Consider the following 11,430-nt stretch of genomic DNA (forward strand, 5'->3'; position numbering starts at 1 on the left):
CAAACAGTTTTTCAATTCCATCTCAAACATCAAAAACTGTAAGTACAACAAACTTTTATCTACCCACCTCCATAACCAGCGCTCCTCAAACATTCCAGAAGATTCCCCTCGCCTCGGAAAGTACTCCGACGCCATTAGCCATGCGGCTGATGCAGCTGCCACCCCCATGCTGATTGATGATGTCACTTCCACTCCCTTCATGGCCACTTCCACAACCACTTCTGCCCCTCACAATTCCTCATGCATCACACGTGACATCACTTCCACCCCTCACATCACTGCTGATGACACACGCTCAGTGACTTCCACCACCCCTACTGCCGTGGTCACCACCACTTCCGCCCCCACCAGCGCCACTCACCTGCATTCTGCTGACACGCCCCCCATAGACCCCACTGTCACTCTCCCCACCTCCCAGAACCACGAGGGGAACACTACCCCTGCTCATGACTCCACCCCCATTCCCCCCCACCACCACACCCACTCCAGTTACAGGTTCCGGCCCCACTCCCAGCTCCACACCCACACCAGATCCCAGCTCCCAGCCCTGCCGAGTTTTCACCAACCCTCCAGACCTCCCCCTCACTGAGGACAAACGATCAGTCCTCAGCAAAGGACTCACCTTCATCCCCCTCCGTCCATGCATCAATGAATTTATTACACACCGTGACGTCGAACAATTCTTCCGTTGCCTCCGCCTCCGAGCTTACTTTCACAATCAGGATTCCCGCCCACCTTCCGAGGACCCGTTCGCCCACCTCCAACACACTGTATCCACTTGGACACCCCGCGCTGGCCGATGACCTGCCCTCGACCTCTTCATTTCCAACTGCCGCCGGGACACTAACCGCCTCAACCTGTCTACCCCCCTCCCCACTCCAACCCCTCACCCTCAACGCGCAGCCCTCCAATCCCTCTGCTCCAATCCCAACCTCACCATCAAGCCAGTGGATAAAGGGGGCGCAGTGGTAGTCTGGCACACTGACCGCTACACCGCTGAAGCCAAACGCCAACTCGAGGACACCTTTTCTTACTGCCCCCTCAACCATGACCCCACCCCCCATCACCAAACAATCATCTCCCAGATGATACAGAACCTCATCACCTCAGGAGATCTCCACCCACAGCTTCCAACCTCTTGGTCCGGGAACCCTGCACTGCCCGCTTCTACCTCCTTCCCAAGATCCACAAGCCTGATCACCCTGGCCAACCAACTGTCTCAGCATGCTCCTGCCCCACTAAACTCATCTCTACCTACCTCGACAATGTCCTATCCCCCCAGTCCAGGAATTCCCCACATACGTTTGAGACACCACCCACGCCCTCCACCACCTCCAAGACTTCCGTTTCCCCGGCCCCCAACGCCTCATCTTCACCATGGATATCCAATCCCTCACCTCCATCCACCATGACCAGGACCTCCAAGCCCTCCATTTTTTCCTCTCCAGACGTCCCCAACAGTACCCTTCCACCAACACTCTCATTCGTTTGGCCGAACTGGTCCTCACCCTTAACAATTTCTCCTTCAAATCCTCCCACTTCCTCCAGACCAAAGGGGGTAGCCATGGGCACACGTATGGGCCCCAGCTATGCCTGTCTCTTTGTTGGCTACGTAAAACAGTTGATCTTCCATAATTACACCGGCACCTTCCCATCTCTTCCTCCGCTGCATCGGCGCCACCTCATGCTCCCGCGGGGAGGTTGAGCAATTCATCAACTTCACCAACACATTCCACCCTGACCTTAAATTTACCTGGACCATCTCTGACACCTCCCTTCCCTTCCTGGACCTCTCCAACTCCATTAAAGACGACCGACTTGACACCGACATTTTTACAAACCCACCGACCCCCACAGCTATCTGGATTACACCTCTTTCCACCCTACCTCTTGCAAAAATGCCATCCCGTATTCCCAATTCCTCCGCCTCCGCCGTATCTGCTCCCAGGAGGACCAGTTCCACCACAAACACACCAGACGGCCTCCTTCTTTAGAGACCGCAATTTCCCTTCCCACGTGGTTAAAGATGCCCTCCAACGCATCTCGTCCACATCCCGCACCTCCGCCCTCAGACCCCACCCCTCCAACCGTAACAAGGACAGAACGTCCCTGGTGCTCACCTTCCACCCTACCAAACCATCCGACGACATTTCCACCACCTCCAAAAAGACCCGAACACCAGGGATATATTTCCCTCCCCACCCCTTTCAGCCTTCCGCAAAGACAGTTTCCTCTGTGACTACCTCCCATCCTGGCACCTTCCCCTGCCACCGCAGGAACTGTAAAACCTGCGCCCACACCTCCTCCCTCACCTCTATCCAAGGCCCTAAAGAAGCCTTCCACATCCAAAGTTTTACCTGCACATCCACTAATATTGTATCCGTTGCTCCCGATGCGGTCTCCTCTACATTGGGAGACTGGGCACCTCCTAGCAGAGCGCTTCAGGGAACATCTCCGGGACACCCGCACCAATCAATCATACCGCCCCGTGGCCCAACATTTCAACTCCCCCTTCCACTGTGCTGAGGACATGGAGGTCCAGGGCCTCCTTCACCGCCGCTCCCTCAGCACCAGACGCCTGGAGGAAGAACGCCTCGGAACACTTCAACCCCAGGGCATCAATGTGGACTCCAACAGTTTCCTCATTTCCCCTTCCCCCATCTCACCCTAGTTCCAAACTTCCAGCTCAGCATTGTCCCCATGACTTGTCCGGACTTGTCCTACCTGCCTATCTCCTTTTCCAACTATCCACTCCACTCTCTCCTCCCTGACCTATCACCTTCATCCCCTCCCACACTCACCCATTGTACTCTATGCTACTTTCTCCCCACCCCCACCCTCCTCTAGCTTATCTCTCCACACTTCAGAATCACTGCCTTTATTCCTGATGAAAGGGCTTTTGCCCGAAACGTCGATTTCGCTGCTCCTCGGATGCTGCCTGGTTTCCAGCATCTGCAGTCATTGTTCAGAATGCCTAACTTAACCACAAATTAACACCTCAGTTTTCAATATTTACCTGAAGCACTCATGAGAAAAATATAAAAACAGTAATAAAGACTGTTCTACTCATTCACATCCAGTTACAAAAGGTGGTGGACAATTAAACTACTCACTAGAGAAAGGCTCCACAATTATCCCCGCTTTCAATGATGGAAGAGCCCAGCACATCAGGGCAAAAGATAAGGCTGAAGCTTTCATAGCAATCATCAGCCAGAAGTGCTGAGTGCATGATCCATCTTAGCCTCCTCTAGTGGTCCCCAGCATAACAGACACCAGTCTTCAGCCAATTCGAATCACTCCACTTGATATCAAGAAACAGTTTGACATAATGGTTACTGCAAAGGCTACAGGCCCTGACAACATTCTGGCAACAGTACTAAACAGGTGTTCTCCAAAACGTGCTGCTCCCCTAGCTAAGTTCTTCCAGTATAGTTACAACACCAGCACTACCCAACAATGTGGAAAATTGCCTGGGTATGTCCTGTACATAAAAAGCAATTACTGCCCCATCGGTCTACTCTAGACCATCAGTAAGGTGTGGTAGGTGTCATCAATCAAGCAACACCTGCTCACTAATAATCTGCACAGTGGCACTCAAGTTTGGGTTCCAGCAGGCTATCCAGCTCCTGACCTCATTACAGCCTTGGTTCAAACATGGACAACAGAGCCAAATTCCAGAGGAGAGGTGAAAGTAACAGCCCTTGACATCAAGGATGCATTTTAACAAGTACGGCATCAAGGAACCCTAGTAAAAGTGGAATCAACGGTTATCGGGGGCAAACTCTCCAGTGGTTGGAGTCATACCTGACACACATGATGGTTGTAGTTGTCAGTGGTCAGTCATCTCAGCTCCAAAGCATCTTTGAAATGTTCCCTTGGGGTACTGTCCTAGACCCAACCATCTTGAGCTGCTTTATCAATGACCTGCCCACATTCTAGGGTCAGATGTGGGGATGTTCACTGATGATTGCACAATGTTCAGCACCATTCACAATTCCTCAGATACAGAAGCAGTCCATGTTGAAATCTAACAAGATCTGGACAATATCCAGGCTTGGGCTGACAAGTGGCAAGTAGGATTCACACCACACGAATGCCAGGCAATGACCGTCTCCAATAAGAGACGAACATTCTCACTGCCACCCCTTGGCATTCAATGGTTACCATCAATGAATCGCCCACTAATCAACATCCAGGCGTTACTCTTGACTAGAAACTCAAATCGAATCACCGCGTAAACAGTGGCTGCAAGAACAGGTCAACGGCTAGGAATATTTTAGCAAGTAACTCACATGACTCCCCAAAGCCTGTCCACCATCTACAAGGCACAAGTCAAGAGTATGATGGAATACTCCCCACTTGCCTGGAAAAGTGTAGCTCCAACAACATTCCATGCTTGACACCATCCAAGACATAGCAGCCCGTTTCTTTGTACTATATCTTTCAAGCATCCAATCCCTCCACCACACTCAGGAGCAACAGTGTGTACTATCTACAAGATACACTGCAGAAATTCAAAGATCCCTCAGATAGCACCTTCCAAACCCATGACCACTTCCATCCCAAAGGCAAGGGCAACAAATACTTGGGAACACCACCAATTTCAAGTTCCCCTCCAAGGCACTCACTATCTTGATTTGGAAATACATTGCAATTCATTCACGGTCACTAAGTCAAAATCCTGGAACTCCATCTCTAATGGCATTGTGGGTCAATGCACAGCAGGTGGACTGCAGCAGTTCAAGAAGGCAGCTCACCATCACCTTTTCAAGGGCAACTAAGGAATATATGATATCCAGCCAGTGCCACCCACATCCCACAAATAAGTAAAAGTAAAACTGTATATTGCACTTTTGTATTCCAAAAGAACAACTACAATAATGCCACGAGTTGCTTAGTTACGCTCAAACATTTCTAGGCAACTCATCTTTCCAAACAATGTATTCTTAAATTGGAGAGATTACTGTACAATAATAATTTACACATAGCTTCTTACACAAACATACTTGACACAAACATAATTTACATTAAGCCAGAGAGGCAGATATTATGTAAGACTATGACAGAGATTTAAGGAGGGCCTTAAAAAGACGTAAAGGGAAAATGCAGAGGTTTCATGATGGGATTCCAGAGCTTAAGTTTTAATGAGTTGGGAGTTTCAGCTGCTGATAGTAGGGTAAAAAGAGTAATAAATATAGAGATCAGATTTGGAAGAATGCAGCATTACCAAAGGTACTGGAAGAGATTGCATAAATAAAAAGATTAAGATGCAGCAAGGAATCACAACATGAGTATAAGCAGTTTAAACTGGGTGCCTTGGAACAATTGCATGTCAGTAAGTACCAATGATGGGCTCAAAGAATTTGTTGCAATTCAAGATACAAGCAGCACAACAGGGTTGAGAATGCAGGAGGAATTTGGTAAGCCCTGGAATTATCAAGTCTCGAAACAAAAACAGCAAGAATAGGGTTACAAAAGATAGGGTTTCAAAAGAAAACCGTCAGGTGTCAGACAGACAATATGACAAATAAAAATCATTGGTTTCAGTGAGGAGGTTGGATGCTCAACTCACGATTTAATAGAATGTGTATTTAATCTAAAGCAGATATAAAAAGGTTAGTGTGTGACTGGAAGTTAGCATTCCAGTACAACATTTCAAGCACAGCTACATCAAGACTTTCAGACACATGATATCAATGCCAATGGAATGCAACTTGAGAAAGGATGGAAAAAGAATGCTTTGGTCCGTACTAGGGCAAATTGCAGTTCATCCAAAACTGAATGTTGGATGACCAGGCTAGCAACAGTAGTAATGAAGATTAGAGGGAGAGAGCTCAGTATTGACATCCACATATATGGCACTTGTTACAGTTTTGGATCATGACAGCCAATGTCCACATAGATGAGAGGCCCAAAATAAATCTATGATGGACTCCATAAGTAGCAATGCGTGAATAGTGAGAGAATGCCCTGAAGATGGTTCAATCGCTTAGCAAAAATGTATAAACAAAAGAGTAAGGTGGTGTAGGTTACTTAGTCATTCAAGCCTGCTCCACCATTCAACAAGATCAATGCTGATCAGGTATTCTACAGTCCCACCTAACCTCAATAACCTTTTACCACTTTGTTAATCAACAACCTATCTTTACCTTCAGAACAAAGGCTTCCACTGTCTTTTGAGAAAGTTTTTTTTCCAAAGATTCAAGACCTTCTCTGAGAAACGTAAAAGCAAGTAATAACAGTGCCACTCGGCTAGAAAATAAAAGACACATTGGAGGGGAATGATACTGGAAGTTAACAAAAGGATTGCAGAACTGAAGTGGTATCTGGGTTTCCTGTTACTTGAACGATAAAGTTAGTATGTAATTACAATTTGATTATAAAGGCAAATGGAATGCTTACATGTACTGCAAGGAGAAAGGAATACAAAAAGGAAAGATTCTTTTATTATACAGTGCCTCAGTGAGGCCATTTCTGGACTACCGTGACCAATTTCTGGTGGTCTTATATAAAAAACAATAGATGAGAATTTAAGAGAGAGATTTGAGCTAGGTACAACATCAGAATTGCAGAGTATTAATGGTTCTGGGTGCAAAGTACACAAAAGAAGAAACTTTTCATGTTCCATGACAAACAGTAGTGGTAAGGGACAGGAAAGAGGAAACTAAAAGAGAAAAAAAAAGGAAAGTCCTGAGAAACATCAATGAATGGACACAAGGCAACGTTAGGATTGGGATAAAAATGACTGCTCCTATATCATAACTGATGGGCTATAACTACTTCAAATTCATTTCTCTTTACTTGGGATACAGCTATGCCAGTCACATTGCTTTACAGCTGGTCCACTAAGGAGAACCAATACTTTAGGCGCAAAAATGCTTTTAAAAATATATAATTTGTTTTAAGGCGAGTCTGACATGACAGGAAATGTTTGCTTTGTTAGAAATCTCCAAAGAGCTACATCTCAAGTTGCCCATTTTGAAGTTATACGAACAAGGAAATCGGCATCCTACATAGTCCTTGCCATGAATTACAAAGAAACGCAAGTGCAGTACCCCCAGCCTTGAATGAAAAGCACTTCCCTCAGATTTGTATTTTACTGTATTGATGAGTCAGATAATCACCAGTCTGTCACAAATGTCAAAAGCTGCAACAGCAGAGATGACCAGTTAGCCTGGCAGCCACAAATGTTTTTATAAGTTCATGATCCACATGCACAAATTGCTGGCAATTACAAAAAGGCCTGTTTGAAACATTTCACACAAAAATCTCTCCAACTTCACACCAGACCATTTCAAAAAATGTTATCACTTTCACTGACTAAGCTACTTAGCCAAGGCATTAAATACAGACGGGAGTGGCCACACTCTGAAAACATTTAAATGCAAATGTGCAGGAACTCCAAGAAAGCACAAAAAATTTCATACACATGGGCCACACTTTACTTCATGCAGTGCGAATTGGCCCCTCTGGGAACATCTCATACAATGTTCTTAATGAAGTACGCACAACCCACATATTTCACTTGATTCCAGAGTACCAGTCTAATACCAATTGCACTTTCTTGGTTCCAGAAGTACTGGTGATATCTCACTGTAAGAGATCAGTCCAGTAGCAAAAACTGAATTAAGGTGACCAATGTTATTAATACAACATTGCTGCATATTTTACATCATTTCTGCAATAAACAGAGTTCATCTGTATTTTTAAAATTACATATATAGCTTGACTGTTCAACATTGCAATTATTAAATCTATGATAGACACAATATTTTGCAATATTTGTAATGCTCAGCCTTCAAATATTGCAAACATTTCAAATAACACTAAACCCTATATTTAATAGATTAACATTTTGAAATTGTTAAATGTAACTGACTGATCCAAAGGACCATAACCTAATTAATAGTCAAAGGTTTATAAACCACATAAGCTTTACTCTTCAAATTCGCACATTTGATTTAAATATTATGTCTGTCAATCTGTTGATGTTCAATGTAATATATTCCAGTCATTTTGTGGCCCAAAGACAAATCTAAACCCTTAGAAATTATAATATGTCTACTTCCAGTGTAAGAAAAACATCAGTTAACACACAATGCAAAAATCTCATTTCAGAATTTAAGCAACTCTAAAACGTCCCAGCTCCCAACTGGAAGGGAGTCCCTAAAAAATTCAATTTGAATATTAAATGAATCAAATTACAAATTTACATGGATTGTCCTCATCCTCAGATTAGGTAATTCAATAAACTTGTACATTCTTTACTCTTTTGGGTCAAATATCCAAGGCATCCTGTCCATGCATTATCAAGAAGATGCAAAATTCGTTACACAAAGTTCTAAGTCAAGAAAGATATTCCTGTTCCTTCATTTTTGCTGCGTCCTGGAATCTCGGAACTAACACCATCAATGGAGCATCACATCCACAATATTTGCATTGGTCCAAATGAGCTATGGCCCACAACCTTCAGACCAACTTGAGATCAATAAGTGCAGCTTTACCAGCGCGACTCTGATCCCATAAACAAATAATGGAAAAAAAAGAAGGGAAAAATTATAGGCTAAAATTTTCCATTTGCAGTAATGAGGAGTCACGCATGCCAACAGCAGTATACTGGAAAATTACAAGCAGTGTTTGCAATTTTCCATCCTTGAAATCAGTGTCTGGAAAAATATGGGAACAATATAGTGAGGTGAAGATATTCTCAGTTTAGGAGTTTGGATTGGTATTTCTGAACCACCCAGTTGTCCATTTTGCTTTTACACCTTATCAAAACGTTGATGTCAAAAACGTATACTGAAATTACATAAGGGATTTCTTGAAAATTATCTCGCTCACTTAGAAGACGTAACCAAACAGAAAGGCAGTAACAATGCATTTTTAAAAATCAACTGAACCCGAACTGCTTTAACACATCTCTGGAGCAGCTTGGATTTGAACCCATGCCTTCTGGCCCACGAGTAACAATCTAATCTCAAGGGATGGCTCCATATGTGTTTGGAAGAACGTTAGTTTCGGTTTGTTGATGTGCTTAGTAGTTAATTACTTGTGGATAGAGTTCCCACAGGTGACATGCAGCCTAAGAAGGCAGCAGCTTGCACCGGGTGCAGCGTGTCCAGAGTATGTTACAAAGCAGGTATTTCCTAAATCAACCTGTTCGTAGACGTGGCCCTGCATTAGCAGGTGGGATTAGAGTTTGGGCCTCCAAGCTTAGATGGAGGGGCGACACCGCGTTCAGATTCCCACAAGAACGGCGCCGCACCCGGGCCAACAGGTTTTTCAGTGTTCAAACTGCCCGCGCGCTCAACGGTAACCGCCACTCGTTTCGTTTTTAAACAAAACACAAACGCGCTCGCAAAATTCCACAATCGGAATTTCGCCAGCAACACCTGGGCCTCGTGCTTCGCGCCCCTCCCCTCCTCGACCCAGGCCGCGTGCCCGCCCAGCCCCAGTTCAGACCAGCTCCACACTGCCCCTGCCGGCGAGGGCCCGCGTGCGTGTAACCGTGCGCGCGCCTCCCTCCCTCCCGCGCGCGCGCGCTGTTTCCGCTCTCCGTGACGCCCACCAGCCCCGGCTCCAACTGAACTGGGCGCCAGCGGATCGCACGCGCGGAAAAGTCCATTCGTGCGACCGTTGCCGCTCAACCCCCCCACGCCACGCCACGCCAAAGCACCACCTTCAAAAAAAACCAACGTACAGATTTTCTCTCTCTTTTGTTTTCCTCAGAGAGAGAGAAAAAAAACAATAAAATAATTTAAAACGAAAGAATCCGTCACGGCAGAGCTCACCTTTAACAGCCCGAGGCTTAGACTGTTTGCGTCTGGACATGTCCAGTCCTTCAGTCCGCTGGAAGAATCTGCTCTCTGGGCGCTGCTGTCCGGGGCAGTGACTAGAGCTCCAAACATCAATCTTTGCTCCGTGCTCTCTCTCCCTCTCTCTCTCTCTCTCCCTCCTCCTGCCCGTTGCAATGCGGCAACTTCAACCTCTCGGAGTGGACTACGTGTGACGTCTCCTTCCTACTTTTTTTTTGTTCGCGGTGGTGCTAAAACTAGATTTCAGTCAAGTGATTCTTTTTTAAAAAAAAGGTTTTCTTTCCCCCCCCCCTCCCTAGATCTTCCCCTCTCCCTCTTTAATTTTTTTCCTCCTTTTCGGTCTCCCAACAACACACACCCCAACTTCTTTGCAACTGGTGGATTTGGATGCGGGATCCAGCAAGTCCACGAAGACAAGAAGTGATTATTTTACGGGGGAGTTGAGGGCTGGGGAGGAGGCTTCCCTGGGTTTCCCCCCACCCCCGAAAATAAACTCGATTTTAAAATTTAAAAAAAAGGATGTGCCGCTGCTCCTTTCTCTTTTTTTTGGTCTATTGTTGCACGAAATCCACTTGCATTAACCTCCACCTTCCTTCCGTGCAAACCTCACACACACACAGACCCCCCCCCCCCCCCTTGTCAACGGCGACCTCAAGGACTAAAAATTCTCAACAAGAAGAAGGGGCAAAAAAAAAGTGAAGAGGGAGGGGGTGGGAAAAATAAAACAAAACAAAAACCCGTCAATCTGCCGCTTTAACTCTCCGCACAACAACAATAATAAACTTGGCGGATTTTTAAACGTGTGTGTGTGTGTGTCTGTGGAGGGAGGGATCACCTGTTTAGCCAGAAATCTAAAGAGGGTACGAGGTCTATCCTGCCCGGAGAGTGTCCCGATCCTCCTCGGTGAGTCGCACACATAGAAAGAGCGGGGCTGCCTGTCCGAGTGTGCGGGGGATGTTCACCGGCGGGGGGCCGGCGAGCGGGACCAGCTTGGTGCCATGACCGCCGTCCGGCTGGCCGGCTCGGCAGCAGAGCCAGCTCTTTGTGCCGCTGCCTCCACCGCCACCGCCGCCGCCGCCGCTGCTGCTGCTGCTGCTGGAAGCGGAGCTGGCTGCTGAGGAACTGCGTTAGCGCGCAGTGCAGACACATAATAAGCTGGGAAATTCAAGTAAGGCCCAAACCCATCAGGACCTCTCCACGGGGGAGCTTTCCCGCAGGGAGACGCGCCACACGTAATCACGGAGGAAATCGCTGTCCAAGTGCAGAGCACGCATGGTGAATAATGAAAAAATCCTGAGTGCGCGATCGTGCCAAAAGCATGGAGCCCTGGACAAACCTGGAGCGGACTGCAACTCACACACACAATAAATACCTCCCTCATTCTGCCTCCTCTCACTCACAGATATACAGACCTAACCAAAGCACCGCTAACACCTCCAAATGCAAATTCAGCCTCTCGAATCCTGCACCCTTTCTGTCGACTTTAATTCTGTTTTGTTTTTAAAAAGAGAAAGGATCGTATGTACCACATGCCACTCAGAACGGAACAACTGCATCAAACTCACACAGAGCTCCCGAAAGAAACTAATTAGTTTCGCGCAGCACAGAGACAGAG

The 11,430-nt window shown here is 46.4% G+C and overlaps 1 protein-coding gene across 5 annotated transcripts in view; it reads right to left on the bottom strand.

Annotated features, from left to right (window-relative positions):
• Nucleotides 1-11,119, bottom strand: part of znf423 (zinc finger protein 423) — a 366,010-nt gene extending 354,891 nt beyond the window's left edge. For 3 of the 5 annotated variants that reach the window (XM_072596261.1, XM_072596260.1, XM_072596259.1), the window contains exon 1: nt 9,792-11,119. In XM_072596261.1, coding sequence (XP_072452362.1) covers nt 9,792-9,831 — 40 coding nt within the window. In that variant the 5' untranslated portion in view covers nt 9,832-11,119. The remainder of the gene's footprint in view (nt 1-9,791) is intronic. The other 2 variants (XM_072596258.1, XM_072596256.1) reach the window with 2 other exon arrangements.
• Between the last annotated feature and the right edge of the window lie 311 nt (nt 11,120-11,430).

This window comes from Chiloscyllium punctatum, chromosome 26 (assembly GCF_047496795.1).
Source record: "Chiloscyllium punctatum isolate Juve2018m chromosome 26, sChiPun1.3, whole genome shotgun sequence".
Taxonomy (NCBI): Eukaryota; Metazoa; Chordata; class Chondrichthyes; order Orectolobiformes; family Hemiscylliidae; genus Chiloscyllium; species Chiloscyllium punctatum.